The sequence below is a fragment of the Bos mutus genome, chromosome 3 (genome assembly GCF_027580195.1).
Source record: "Bos mutus isolate GX-2022 chromosome 3, NWIPB_WYAK_1.1, whole genome shotgun sequence".
NCBI classification, from domain to species: domain Eukaryota; kingdom Metazoa; phylum Chordata; class Mammalia; order Artiodactyla; family Bovidae; genus Bos; species Bos mutus.
This window is the reverse complement of record NC_091619.1, coordinates 104,472,116-104,487,537: the sequence shown is the minus strand read 5'-3', so window position 1 is coordinate 104,487,537 and position 15,422 is coordinate 104,472,116. Positions and strand designations below refer to the sequence as shown.

Here is a 15,422-nt window from a genome sequence, read left to right as displayed (position 1 = left end):
ACAGCGTGCTTTTCTAAGAAGAGTGCCGACCGAGGCATAATGAACTTAGCCATTGGTGTCACACAGGCACCGGTGAGCAACGCTGGGGGTGGGGTAAATCATGTTTAACTTGGGGTTATTGGAGCTACTGATGGAGATAACTTTCATGTCTTTATTTTAGGAACTCTGAATCAGGCCTGTCTAGTAAGACATTGACCAAGATACTGATTTTCTATTTCCTCTTCTAGAAAGTGGTAGAGGAGGAAAAACAGGAGCATGTGGAGAAGGTTAAAGAACTTTTGGGCTGGGTATCTACCCTGGCAAAGAATACACAAAGCAAAGCTACCTCACCCCAGACCAAAGAACCAACAGACATTGAAAAGGCTATTTTAGAACAACAGGTGAGTGGAAGGTCCCTCTATCACTTCCTTGGTAGCATAATATGAGATTACTCATTAGATGGGATAATATAAGGTACATATGGGCCACTCAAGAATGATTATTATCTCAGTAAATGTTAGCTTCCAGGACTTAAAGAAACTGAAGAAGTCATCTTATTTGTGTTTCTGCTTTCTAAACCACTCTAGATAGTGGTAATGAAAATCTTACCTAAGCTAGGTTTTCTCCCTGGGATTTTATTTTAAATGACTTGATTCTTCAGTTTCTTGGGCTCTGAAGTTTTCTCTTTTCTTCTACTACATAGGTTCTGGCAGAGGAGCTGACAACCAAGAGGGAGCAAGTCTCTGAGGCCGTTAAAACTTCACAGATCTTCTTGGCCAAGCACGGTCACAAGTGAGTCATAAATGAGATATTGTGGCACATCTAGAGGACTGGATCTTAATGACTAAAATTCAGGGTCGTGATGAGAACTCAGGCTGGAGAATTCAAGGTGGCAGGAGTCCGATTATGAAGAACTTTGTAGTTCACGCTGAATTTACATTTTATGTGTCAGCTATGAGGAGAGCTTTTGAACCTGATCAGGCTGTTCATAAAGGTTTCTAGAACAGTTTCATAGAGAATGTATAGACATGAGGCACAAGTAGAGTCCTCAGCAACCAGTTAAGAGGCTATTCTGACAATACAGGCAAGAAATGATGAGGTGGAGAAGAGACAAAGATTCAAAAGATATTAAGGATGATGAACTTACAGGGCTTTGTGACAAATGAAAATGATCAGATGTAACTCCCAGGTTTCTGGCTTGGGCCACTGGACATTTGGTGATGCTGCTAAACAAGATAGGGAATACAGGAGAGGGTGTGGCTTGAAGGGTAAGAAGGCCACTTTAGTTTCAGATATTATGAATCTGAAGAGCCCACAGGACATCAGAGGATAAACCTCTAATATGTATTTAGAAGTCCCTGATACATTACTTATGCCTCAAGTGGTTCCACTAAAGTTGTCCAGTGGCAGCTATATGTGTAAATTTAGAATTTATGAGAGAAATTTGAAGTGATAGAGATTAGCATAGTAAAAACCATGACTGGATTATTTTACAAGGGTTCAAGGGCTTCTCAGCCTATAAAGGAGCCTTAGAGGAGTAAGAGGAAATTATGAGTGAAACCTCAGAGCCCAAGGGAGAACAGAATTCTAAAAAGAAGGAAATGGTCAAAAGTCAAGTAAAGGTAAGACATGGCTATTAACTTTGGCATGTTGGAAGTTTTTGGTGACTCTGGTGAAAAGTTGGGGAATGATGTCAGATTTAAAGGAATGGGGAGCTCGTGAGGCAAGAAAGATAGTGGTAGTGAAATTAGACTACTCTTCCGAGGAGCTTGTTGTGGGAAAGGAGAGAAATAATAGAGCAAATACTCCGAGTAGAATTTATGATCAAGATAGAGTTTTGGTTTTTTTTCTTAAAAGATCGAAGGGACTTAACTGTGTTTATGAACTATTGACTCTCAAGGACTAAAAGGGAGAGAAAAATTGATATCATGGGAGAGGGGTTGCAGAGGATGTAGAAGAGGATAAAATTCATCTGTGGGTAGAAAGTACAGACTTAAGTAGGAGTTGAGGCAGCTTTTCCTCTGAGGTCTGGGGAAAAGGAGATTAGGGAAGGTATGCTGCTGATGCTGCTGCTAAGTCGCTTCAGGTGTGTCCAACTCTGTGCAACCCCAGAGACGGCAGCCCACCAGGCTCCACTATCCCTGGGATTCTCCAGGCAAGAACCCTGGAGTGGGTTGCCATTTCCTTCTCCAATGCATGAAAGTGAAAAGTGAAAGTGAAGTCGCTCAGTCGTGTCTGACTCTTAGCGACCCCATGGACTGCAGCCTACCAGGCTCCTCCGTCCATGGGATTTTCCAGGCAAGAGTACTGGAGTGGGGTGCCATTGCCTTCTACAGGGAAGGTATAGATATGGGTAAATATGCCAGAAGTAAAGTCAGAAATTAAGAGAATTAGTGCCCAGTGGTCTGTATTTTCTCTTTGAAATATGTAAAGAGGTTGTTTGCTGAAAGTTAGAGTGTGCGCCAAGAAGATTGTCAGGAAGCACTGAAGTCTGGTAGTGGTTGGACCAGGAGGACTTCTACATGATTTTGGAATCCCCCCACTAGATAGACTTGGTCTGCATGTGGGATCAGAGAAGTCGAAGGGTTTGATTGACCTGGGGTTGGAGTCTTGTTAGTGAGGAAAGAGTGTAACAATAACAGTGAGGGATTGATCGAGAAGGTGGACTGTGTGATGAGAAGAAAAGATAATAGATGTAGTAAGAGAAATGGAGAGGTCAAGGAAGGTTTGGTAAATCAACAGGTCGTTTTAAGATGAATCATAAGATTCAGTCTCAGGAACACAATGTTTTGAAAGAATGAGAAAAGGAACTTGCAGAACTCACCAGATTCAAGAAAAGGGTCTGAAGAAAATCTGGTAAAATACTAAACTTTGGGGAAAGTTGGATAGTTAGGTAATGAGTAAATGAGTTTGTTGTATCCTTCTCTTTTGTCTCTTTAAGATATTTCATTTTTAAAAGAGAAGAGATACAAGAGTAAAGGAAGAAAGCTAGCCAGGTAGGATTATAATCAGAAGTTATAATCAGATAGTAGATCCTTTGTTTAAAATGTCAGAAGTGGCATAATTTTAGAGGATGGCAGCATCTAAGTATGGATGAAGCTGATGTGGCCCGGAGGCCATTTGGATTGGGAAGTTCGCTGGACTACAGGTATAGAGTGTTAGATAATTGGTGACATGAGCATTAACATCAGCAAGAGTCATCTGAGAAGACAGAAAAACTATGAGCTAGATGCCAAAGTGTTCGGTGAGTATGGGAGACTGACCAGATGGTGCATCACAAACAGTGACAAAGAAGAATACTCTCCAAGGTGGAGATGTCGTTTTGAAACAATAGAGGGGAATTGGGGGAAAGGTCTTTCTCTAAAAGAGCTTTAATGCTTCATCTTCTAGGCTGTCAGAAAAAGAGAAAGAACAGATATCTGAGCAATTGAATGCCCTCAGTAAGACTTACCATGATCTTTGTGAAGGTTCAGCAAACCAGCTTCAGCAACTCCAGAGCCAGCTGGCCCAACAGACAGAACAAAAGGTACTTTGAGTTTTTCTCTCCAGGTGTTGGAAAGGTACCTTGGGAACAGTATGACTGCAGCTTTGCTGATTGAGAGTCATGATCACTAGCTTTCCATGACCGGTGTGACTTAATTTTTAACCTCACCATAGCAGCCATTTGTCTCGTGTTTCTTTATTGGGGTTCCACGATGTGTTGGTCAGTCAGCATCACTAGAAGGTGCATATGGCTAATCCTTTAGACCTGCTTCACCATTGTGTCATCTTGCATTTTGTGGCAGACCACAGTCAAGGAGAACCTGAATTTTGTGTCATATCTGATCAGAAGGCAAAATGGTTACTCTGTGGCATTGTCACCAAAAGACAGCAGGGAGTTCTGAATATTGGGAAGTAAAGTCTGTGGACCTTTTCCCCACGCCCCCCCCATACTTTTTTTTCCTGTCTACTAAATAAATGAGAAATGTCAATTTCCAAAACAAACTGGTGGATTAGCTGCACTGACTGAGACGCTGGTTCCCCTTATCCATAGTCACCCCATCATGTGACATCTTTACCAGTTACCACCATGTTCATTGCCTGGACCACATGGAAGTTGTTACATTCCTGCTGGTTGTCCTGAGTTCTTCCTGGATACTTGTGTGTATATGTAAACTTACCATATTATATACATGTGTCTCTGGGACATATATGTGTGTTTGCCTGCTTATTTCCTATGTTGTGAAGCAATGGCCAAATTCTGTGAGGCAATTTAAGCTCCTGTGGCTTTGGTCTAGATAATGCTCAAAATGATATTTAGACAAAATATGCTTTGACTTTGATCCTTAAATTTGTATAGCAGGAGCTGGAGTTATACAGGCCACAGTGTAGAACCGGCTGTGATTTATTTGAGAGCAGATTTCCAAAACAAACGTGCTGGTTCAGCACTCTGTTTGTGAGGTAACCCACTTGTAATGGCTTATTGCTTCACCATATACGGGAGTACATGAAGAGTTTTAACAAAATTGCTTGCTGAGAACATCCAGTTCTCATTTTGAAAGGTTAAAAAAGGGGAGAAAGAAAGAAAGAGAGTCAAGCTGCTGAGCACCACTACATTGAGCATGATGTGTCCCCTGTTACCGTTCGTGTGTTTCATGTGAAGTATTGTTCTGATTAACTGACATCCTTGCTTAGAAGTTTAACTAACCCTTTGGAGTTTAAGCACAAATGCACAAAGGGAAAAGAGGACGACCTGTTTGGGGTTCTTTTTTGCAAAAAACAAACAGTCGCATGCTGGACGCTAACACCAAGCTTACACTGTGTGTGCGATACGGCTGAGCTGCTCCGTAAGGCTCTATCTCTTATCTGCCCAAGGCACACCCTGCAACTCTGGTAAGTAGAGCCGTTTATGTTTTCTTTCCTCTTCTCCCTCTATTGTCTTCTGCTTGTGTAGGTCAGAATGCTCGTGTTTGGTGGGGCCGAAATGAATTTCTCTGGATCATATCCCAGCTCAGTGATTCTTGCCTGTCCTCTAATTATGAGGGTGTTAGAAGGAACAGTCTTTTCTCTTTGGCTAGACTCTAATACAAGCATGTCTGAGAGTCCATGAACTCACAGAAGAAATTAGATATCTTTCAAAGAATCACTTTCTTTGTCATATTGTCTGCTTCTGAACAGCCTTTAAATGAATTTTGTAAATGGAATTTTTCATATATTTCAGAGTCGCATACCACAAGGGGATTTTCCCTTCAGTCCCTACAGACAAGATAGCCAGTAGATTCACATAACATACATTTGCCTTATGCAAGTTAAACTCTACATCCTGGGTCAAAAAACAAAGGGAGGATGAAGAGTAACACATAATATTTTAAACAGTGTGAAGAATTCTCAGTTATTGCATTATTTGAACAAACATAGTACGATGAAGATGCAGTCCAGACCTGGGTCCTCATTTGCTATCTATTCTCCATCTCTGATGCTGCTGCTGCTAAGTCACTTCAGTCGTGTCCGACTCTGTGCGACCCCATAGACGGCAGCCCACCAGGCTCCCCCATCCCTAGGATTCTCCAGGCAAGAACACTGGAGTGGGTTGCCATTTCCTTCTCCAGTGCATGAAAGTGAAAAGTGAAAGTGAAGTAGCTCAGTCGTGTCCGACCCTTAGCGACCCCATGGACTGCAGCCTACCAGGCTTCTCTGTCCATGGGATTTTCCAGGCAAGAGTACTGGAGTGGGGTGCCATTGCCTTCTCCGCCATCTCTGATAGTATGCAGCTAATCCAGGTTGAAATTCTCAGGGCATATTCTTAAAATCTGGGCAAAGTAGGTTAATGATTTTAAGGATTTCCTTACTGTTTATTAGTTTATTCATCAAATGTTTCTTGAACTGCTGATATTAGTCCTAGACATCCAATGGGCAAAGCACCTGCTTTTATGGAGCTTGCTTCTCACCGAGACAGAAATGAAGTACATTATATGGGAGGCAAGGAGGTGACTGACAGTTGCTTCAGTAAAATCTTCCATGGATAAGAGTTAAATAAGGACAAATAAGTAATACTGATCAAAGAGGGACAGATATAATCATGTATGGAAGATGAAGATGCTGAACACTAACAAGAGGAAGTAGAAAGTTGGAGAGTGATAAAAGCAATGTGTTCTGAGTGGTAAAATACTTGAATGACTTAACTTCTGAATAACATTCTGCCTTGAAAGGCTTCAAAATAGGACTTCTTCAGAAACTGTTTTGAGGCTTTTTTATAAGGATGGTGTTGACAGTGTGTAAGGCTGGCCTTATTCTGTGTCCTCAGTACTGAACTCCTTTGTAAGATGGAACTCTGCTGTGCTTCCTCTTACTGCTCCCCTGGATCTGACTGGCGAGAAAGTGGAGTAGCTTGAAATTTAGAGTCAGTCCTTGGTTTGATTCTGGAACTCACTTGTTTTGTGACCTTGGACAAGTTACCTAATCTCTGTGTACCTCATTTTCTTATCTGCAGACTAAAAATTAATTGCCTTCATAGGATTGTTGTAAGGATTAAATGTCACTGCTTAATAAATATAGTAAGTGCCCAGTAAATAGTAGCCATCATTGTGATGACTGTATTACCTGTTCTAGCCTGGACTAGAGGAAAATTTATTAGTGGTTTCAGAGTCAAGGGACCCTAGTCTGCTCTTTCCTTGACTTGCTGCTTCCAATTCCTAGAGCTAATTTAACTCAGAGCTGTTGCCATGGCAAACGCTAGCATTGGCCACCAAAAATGTGACCACCCTAGTTGCTGAACACCTGCCTGAGTAACATACACAGGGCCATCTACTGAGCTTCACAGCTATTGTGTGGCTCTTGGGCTGCTTATATCTGTCTTCTGACCCCATGGACCGATCCCGCTGAACTCCTCAGCAGGGAAGTGCTACTTCAAGAGTCTTCTGCACGGATCGCAACCCTGAGAAGTTGTTATGTGAGGTCGAATTCTCACTTTGGGGGAACTGGTACGTCTGTAAGAGCCTTTTTGGTGATTTAGTCTTAGAAATAGCTGTCTCCTTACTTTCATTGCTTGCTACTTTATAGAGCTTGTCATTCAGATGTGCTTAATGCTACCATCCTTTGGGTAGTCTGTAGACTTCTGTCTATGTTAAACATTCTATAGATTAGAAAAAATCTTTTTTAGTATTAACACTGCCAGGCTTCAGGATGTTTCCTACAGGTTGGGGTTCATATCAGGCTGGGTTTTTCTTGTGGTCGGAATTTGATATACTGTAGTTCTTTGAATGACTCCTTTCAACAATTGTGCTTCTCTGATTCAGTGTTCTTGTTCGTTTTTTCTTGTAGGGCTGCAAAGCAGTGGCTGGGGTGATTGACCTAGGCACAGTGGAGATATTTCCCATCTTCAGAGCAATGCAAAAGGGCCTCGTTGACCAAGACACAGGCCTGGTGCTCCTGGAATCCCAGGTTATCCTGTCTGGCCTCATTGCCCCTGAGACCTGTGAAAAGCTGTCTTTGGAGGAGGGCCTAGCCAGAAACCTCATTAATCCTCAGATGTACCAGCAGCTCCAAGAGCTACAGGATGCCCTGTCCTTAATCAGCAGGCTCACTGAAAACAAAGGCCCTCTTTCTGTGGCAGAAGCAATTGAAAAGAAAATAATCAGTGAGAAAGTTGGACTGAAAATCTTAGAAGCTCACCTGGCAACTGGAGGTTTCAGTCTCCCCAATGATGAGAACTGTATTAACCTAGAGGAGGCTTTTCACCAAGGCCTCATTTCTGCATGGCTTCACTCAGGGTTAGAGTCCCACCTGAGATCATCCAAGAACTTGATAGACCCAAACACAGCTGAGAAAATAGATTTATTGGATCTGATGCAGAGATGTATTGTCCACCAGGAATCAGGATTGAAATTGCTGCCTGTCAAGCAGTTGGCAGGGGGAATGGTGAGCTTGAAATCAGGCCGGAAGGTTAGCATTTTCCGTGCCGTTCAGGAAGGGCTGATAGATAGACAGGTTACCGTCCGGCTGCTGGAAGCTCAGCTTTTTGCTGGAGGCATAGTAGATCCAAGAACAGGACACAGACTTACAGTGGGAGAGGCTGTGAGACATAACTTGATTGACCAAGATATGGCCTGTGCTCTCCTCATAAGGCAGCTTCAGACAGGAGGGATCATAGATACTGTCACTGGGCGTAGGCTGACAGTGGATGAAGCAGTGAGCCATGATCTGGTATCTGCTAAGATTGCCCTTGTGATTCTGGAGTCCCTTTGGTCATTCATGGGTTTGCTATGGCCTGAGTCTGGAGAGATTCTCCCAATCACAGATGCCCTGGAACAAGGTATTGTGTCTACAGAACTAGCTCATAAAATCCTTAGTGACCGACAGCATATTAAAGCTGTATTTCTACCAGCAACCACAAAGATTTGGTCCTGGGAAAAAGCAATTGAAAATGGTATGTTAGACAAAAGTCTTGCTAATAACTTGAAATCAGTTTGCATCCCCGATGTGATGCCCCACATGCAATTAGCAGACTCTTTAGAACGAGGCAAGTTCAACACAAATCCTGGAACGGCAGGTGTGCTGTGTAGCACAGGCCAAATCGAGGGTGCCACAAGCCATAAAGAGAAGCTGCTGTTTCAGCTGATGACTCACAGCTATATTAACGTGAGGGATGGGCAGAGGCTGCTCCTGTTGGACAATGAGCTGATAGAGGCACTAACAGCAAGAGGTGATCAAACAGGTCCTCCAGAAGTGTTTGGAAGTGGGCATCAGAGGCTAGAAGCTGCTGAGAAATTACAAGAAGCAATGAATGTGAAAATGATGGAAACTTTCTGTGATGAGCTGAGTGTGAGGTCACATGAGTTCCAATTTTCTTCTCAAAGCAAAGAAGATGCCGATCAGGCAAATTGCACTGAAGCAAAACGCAAGAAGATCGTTGTAGAAACAGAAGGCTCTTCTATAGAGAACCCCCAAATGGACCTGTTTGTAGGGCAACAAAAAGTGGGAAACCCAAATGTTGATACTTTGAATGTCATAGATAAAGTCAAATCAGAGTTTAAAAGACAGTTGTTTGGTACCAAAAAGGAAGAACAAATAGAAGTGTCTACCAGAGAAAATGTCAATAGAGAATTTCTCTTTACAGTACCTCCTGAGAAAGCAGAAGATGTGACTGTGGTGGAGGACAAAAACCTACTTTCTGTTGAGTCACTAAAAGAAGAATGGCAGATTCTCAGAAAGACTTCCCTGACGTGTCAGAAAGAGCAAGCAAACACACGTGAAACTGAGTATACTCCAGGTGAAACTGGAAGACCTCTTGTAAAACCCCAAAGCAAAAAGTCACAATTTCAGGTCGAGAAAACTCTAGCTTTAGAATCAGAACTCAGGTCTGAAAAGGATAAGACTGTTCTTTCTCTGGACAAGAAGAAGGCATTAAGTGAGTCACCTTTGGGTAGGGATGACCATCAACAAAGTCCAGAAAGTCACAGCATGGCAGGTGGTAGCAGGATGATGACAGACAAGGAAGCTGATGGCAGTGAAACTTCCCTGCCATGCATTGCTGCTTCAGAGTTGCTTGAAGAGGCTACCTTGAATACATTAGCCGCACAATTAGTAGAGGGCGGTATCCTTCATGAACAGACAGGCCAAAAGCTCTTACTAAGTGAAGCAATAGCCCGAGGCGTGGTGCCCAGTCACACTGCTGTGAAACTTATGGGAAAGATGAACATGTTTCGGGGATTCTTTGACTCTCAGACCTGCGAGTCTTTGACAACTGAAGAAGTCATTGATGAAGGTCTGATGGATGAGAAGTTGTTGCACAATGTCCTCATGGCAGACAAAGCTATAAGTGGTGTCTTAGACCCTCATGCCCACACGCTGTGCTCTGTGAAGGAAGCAGTTGCCATTGGACTTCTTGACACACAAACAGCCACCAGAATTTTAGAGGGGCAGGTGGTGACTGGTGGGATCATTGACCTGAAACGAGGCAAAAAGGTTTCAGTTACTTTAGCCTCAAATCTTGGCTTGGTGGACAGTGCTGACCAGCCAGAGCTTATAAATCTGGAGAAAGCTTCCAAAGGCAGAGATGCTGAAAACACAGTTAGGGGGAGATTAATTAGCTTACAAATGGAAACAACTGGAATTATGGACCCTGACAACAAAGCCCCTTTAACAGTCATGCAGTCCATTGACAGAGGACTTTTGGAGAGAGATGAGGCCATTCAGTTGTTGACAAAGCAGGTGGTAGATGGAGGTATCATTCACCATATATCTGGAATGAGACTTTCTGTTGATAATGCCTTTAAGCATGGCATCATTGATGAAGACTTAGCCAAGGAACTCAGAAAAGTTGAGACCTTAAGCCTCCGTCAGTTCTCTCATCCTGAAACAAAGGAAACTATTTCCCTCTCTGAAGCCATGAAATTAGATCTTGTAACACCAGACTTGAAGAGAGAAATCCAAGAAATTCAGGCCTTCACTGGAAGCTTTGTAGATCTCATTTCTGGGCAGCAGTTGACCCTGGCAGAAGCTGAAAAGGAAGGACGATTAACTAATAAAGCAACACTGTCATCAGAAATGATGAATGGGATTATAGATCCTGAGAGTTACAGAATTGTTCCCTATTCAGAATTAGTAAAAAAGTGTAAAATTGATATTGAATCTGGACAGAGATACCTAGAAGTAATTCCCTTTTCAGACATTAAAGATGGAGCGAGTGACAAAGTACTTACGTTGTCTCAAGCAATTAAGCTTGGAAAAGTAGACTTTGCAGCTGCACTGAAGGTTCTAGAAGCCCAGGCAAATGCTGGGGGAATCATAGACCCTGCCACAGGAAAAAGATTGACACTGTCATCAGCTCTGGAACAGAAATTAGTAGATGAAAACATGGTCAGAATTATTGCATCTCGTCAGGTGTTGGACGGAGGAATTATTGACATATTCAGTAATCAGAGAGTGACTTTAAAGGAAGCTATTGAGAAAAGACTTATCAGTCCTGAACTGGCAACTATAATCCAAGAAGATACATTTAAGTTCAGTGATCACCAGGCTCACGTTGAAAAGCAAGATGGAATAGAAGTATGTGAAATAAAGAAGCAGTTTCTAAGAAAGGAAATGTTAATTGCTCATAGTCAGCCTGCTGAAATGAGTTGTGGTAAAGGAGAAAGTGAGAAATTATCTCAAATTGAAAACCAGTCTGCACAAAAAAACATTAAAGTGAGAGTTTCTAATGGGGAGGAGGCAAAAAAGAGCAGGGAAATTTCATTAAAGGGATTGGAATGCGATGACCAAAATAAGAGATCTTCTCCAGATGCTAAGGAATCTTTGAGTGTCATAATTCCTAGTGATGGTAAAGATAAATCACTGGGCCAAGATTCAGAGACATATCTTCAATCAGAAATTTGTGAATTTAACCCCAAAGAGGTGGCTTCTACAACCATGGAAAAAAATACAAACGAAGAGCAAGAAAGAATAGTACAAACAGAAATTATTTCTCGTATGAAACAGCCTGTATCAGGTCTAGATTCTAAAGAAGTAAGGGAAAACCAAGGAGGAATTATTTCAGAAGTGCAAGAGTCAAGTCATGAAACTTTAGACAAATTACTAATTCAGCAGGTTATACAGAAACCAGTGAAAACCACAGAGAAGGGTAAGGGAGGGAAGAAGATTGTAGAAGAAGGCATCAAGACCCGCGGACCAGCAGCTCTGTCAGAAGAAAAGCTGAATCAGGAAACTATTAGTGATGACCGTGACCCCAGTATAGAGAATCAGTGTACGGAGATAACTGCACGTGAAAGGGGGAAAGAGACTGACAAGGGTCTGGGCTTTTCTGTTGTTGGTGAAACTGAAGACTCTTCTTCCCAAATGACACCCAAAGGAATTTCTATAAGAAATCAAGATGCTTTAACCTTCTTCAACTCTAATCAAGTCAGTGAATCTCAAGAAATTATTGTTGGGCTCCAGAGTGAACTACTCTCCTCTTTGATCCCAAGGCCTGAAGGATTGTACTACCAGGAACCAGTTGGAGGAGTCCAAGTTGCAGACACAGCTCCAAGTTTCACAACAGACAGGTCTTTCCAAGGAACCACCGGACAGGAGACCAATTATCATCAAGATTCTTGTGTTACTTCTAAGGTTAGACAAACCAAAGATCTGCCTTTCTTATCTAATGAATATAAAGAAAAATCATACCAAGAAGTACCTTTTGACTCAACAAGCACTGTTAAATTGGAAGAGATTAGAGTAGGCTCCAAAGAAGTCAGTAATCTGGAATTCTCAGACAGAAAGGACCTTCATCCTCAGGACAACAAAAGTGATCGTGAACATGGCAGAATTCTTGAGTCTAAAATAGTGACAACTCAGGAAATACCTGGAGAGGAATCCCTACGAATGTCAAACCTTATAGTTACAGGTGCAGAAGTAGGGTCCTTTGAAGGCATAGTGACTCAGAGAGTTCCCAGAGTCTCAGTGTCCCTTCTCCCAGAGAAATTGTCCAGAGAGGTGTCTCAAAAAGAGAATACGGGACAGCAGGAGGCCACCATTAGTCCTATTCCAGACACCAGTGAAGAGGAGAGGCTGCCCCCAGTATCATGCCCCACAATGAAGATGGACGAGAAGACACCACAGGAGAAGCTCAGAGCGAGCCCTGGCAGTGAACAGACCCCCTTGATGACTGTACCAGGGGGAGCGAGTGTGAACCCGGAGCCCTTCAGAGCTACTAAAGTAAGTTACCCAGTGGTGTATTTGTGTGTGTGTATGTACTTTGTATGGCTAATTTCATGCTAAAACTCTTGACTGGATACTGAGCTTTCATGAGGAGCCTGGAAGGCTGCAGTCCATGGGGTCACTGGGAGTCGGACACGACTGAGCGACTTCACTTTTCCTTTTCACTTTCATGCATTGGAGAAGGAAATGGCAACCCACTCCAGTCTTCTTGCCTGGAGAATCCCAGGGACGGGGGAGCCTGGTAGGCTGCCGTCTATGGGGTCACACAGAGTCGGACATGACTGAAGTGACTTAGCAGCATACATCTGCTTAGGACAACTAGAGGATTCTCTAAGATATAACTTAGTTTATAGTCATCTGTTTGTAACATAGTTGTTGGAAAATTAGGTAGTAGCCTGGAATGTCTTTCTGAAATTTGCAAGGGTATCATTAAAGCTAAGTTAAAATACTGAGGCTATGGTACCTGAAGTCAGAGAGGTTTTTGCTAAAATGATGCTTATAGATTGATAATCTTGAGCTTGTGCTCCCTGAGGAAATTAATGAATTGCTTATTTGTCCATTGATTTGCTACAGTTTAGATAAAATAACACAATTTATTTCATTCCATGCAATGTGTAGTAAAAATTTCTATTCTGTTCTATGACCCTGTCTGCTTTAAAGGCAAACTTAAAGAGGAATGTCAGATTTGAGTGAGTTTTCTTTTTGGCTCCACAGAATGTATTTACCCGGCAGCTCTGCCTAGAACATGATGAGAAGTTGGTATCCTATCTGTCTCTTTTACGGGACATTGAAATGAGGACCAAGCAGATTCAACCTCTAGAGCTCAACCTGGCAGAGCTACAGGATCTGCTGTGTCAGGCCAAGGTAGGTTCCCAGAGACTTCCTCCAGGCCCATCAGTTTGGGAAAAGTAGAGAAGACACCACAAGAGAAGCTTCTGAAGCAAGAAGAACGTGTTCAAAAGCACTGCTATTTAATGGACAAAAAGTAGATTGGAAAAACTATAATTAGAGATCTATGAAGAAAAGCAAGGGGTACTAGTCTCACAGAAACCAAAGCATAAGAGACTCAAGGGAGTATTAGAGACAGTGGGCAGTATTAGATACTGGTCAGCAGTATTAGATACAGTAGGGGGACCGAGTACAGTAAAGACTAAAAGTGGGATTCAGTGCCTGAGAGTCACCGGGCACCTTGATAAGAACAGTTACACTCGAGTGGTGGGATATAAACCAGGTTGCAATGACAATAAACAGGATGTTGGAAGGTGGAGACAATTAATGTAGGTCATGCTTTCCAGAAGCTTGGTAGTGCAGGCAAGGAAAGAGAGGTAGGACACTAGCTAGAGGAGATGCATGGGAAGAGGGATGTTTTGAGTGGATTTTTAGGCTGAGGAGAAAGAACCAGTAGAAAAGGAGAACGTGAAGTTAGGGAGGAGAATGAGTGCTGACTGATGGAATGAGGTCCCCGAGACATGGAAAGACATAGAGATAGACAGCCCTGAGTGGGAGGAGGAGCACCTCCTTCACTGCAGCTGGAGGCTGAGAGTTGTCGCAGGGTTGGAGTCATGAGGAGCGCAGAGATTGTAGAGGTTTACCAATTCTCTCAGTGTCCAGAGGGTGGCCTTGGGCAGGATGGCTGAAGGGGAGGGGAGGACGATGCCCAAAGAACTACCAGGCTCTTCTACAGCTTGTTTCTGGCCTCTCTGCTGAGGAGCAGAATATTGAGGACTAGCTGGGTGGAAAAGCTGGCTTGGGGTGTTTTTATGTTCTTTGGTTCTACTCGCTTGAACTTCGGAGTGGAAGAGTTGTCCTTTGGTTGACTTATATATTGCATCACATTATTTAAAGCATAATGACACTAGTGGAGAGGTAGCAAGTTGTAGGGCAAGAAGCATTGCCCTGAGTCAGAAAACCTGATTGCAAGTCTGGGCTCTATTGCTTATCAGCTGGGTGACCTCAGGGAAAAACAAATTCACAGTTTTAAGCCCTGAGGCATCTGTCCTATAAATTCAAGATTATGATGTCTGCTCTGCCTCCTCAAGAATGATTAATTGTGAGAACAACAGAAAAACTAATGAAGATCTATAAAAACATTTTATAAGCCCTAAAGCCTGTGTAAACATGAGGTGACAGAATAATATGTTTACAGCTGATTCTAAGACAGCAAGATTTCTAGTCTCGATTTTGGAGGTAACTCCAGTTTATGCCCTCAGGTGTTAGACAAAGAGCTAAAGGATTTGTCCACGGTGGTGAGCCAGGAATTGGAGTGTGTGGATCAGATTATCATCAGCCAGCCTCAGGAAGTCCCAGCTCAACTGCTGAAGGCGCTAGAAAAAGATGCCAAGAATCTTCAAAAGTCCCTCAGCTCTGTGAGTGACACCTGGGGTTCCAGACTGCTCCACCTCCAGAGTGCCTTGGAAGTACAGAAGGTAGCTTCTTGTTTTTATTTACAAAGGCTCACAGAGTCTGGGCAGGCTTGGAGAGCTTTATCATCTAACTTGCCATTTATTTCTTAGACTAGAGTGTTAAATCAGTATGAACAGCTAGAAGGCAGACTTCAAGATCTGAGAGCCTGGGTTGGCGATACCCATGTTATTCTGAACAGCAAGGAATATGACAGTGAAACAGATGCTGGCAGCCTGAATCACTGCCTCCAACGGTGTGAGGTGAGTGCACCACCAGCTCTCAAGCATGTTTTATTTGCCCTTTTGTGTTGTATTAATTTCATGTCTCTGCTAGGCAGTATCTGTACTTGCCTTTCTTAGAAAGTGTGA

The 15,422-nt window shown here is 42.8% G+C and overlaps 1 protein-coding gene across 18 annotated transcripts in view; it reads left to right on the top strand.

Moving 5' to 3' along the window:
• The window catches only part of MACF1 (microtubule actin crosslinking factor 1), a 337,029-nt gene that overhangs the window by 204,582 nt on the left and 117,025 nt on the right, over positions 1–15,422 (top strand). For 17 of the 18 annotated variants that reach the window (XM_070368374.1, XM_070368377.1, XM_070368369.1 and 14 more), the window contains 7 exons: positions 228–380; positions 683–771; positions 3,370–3,505; positions 7,279–12,648; positions 13,366–13,515; positions 14,862–15,077; positions 15,165–15,314. In XM_070368374.1, coding sequence (XP_070224475.1) covers positions 228–380; positions 683–771; positions 3,370–3,505; positions 7,279–12,648; positions 13,366–13,515; positions 14,862–15,077; positions 15,165–15,314 — 6,264 coding nt within the window. The remainder of the gene's footprint in view (positions 1–227; positions 381–682; positions 772–3,369; positions 3,506–7,278; positions 12,649–13,365; positions 13,516–14,861; positions 15,078–15,164; positions 15,315–15,422) is intronic. The other variant, XM_070368375.1, reaches the window with a different exon arrangement.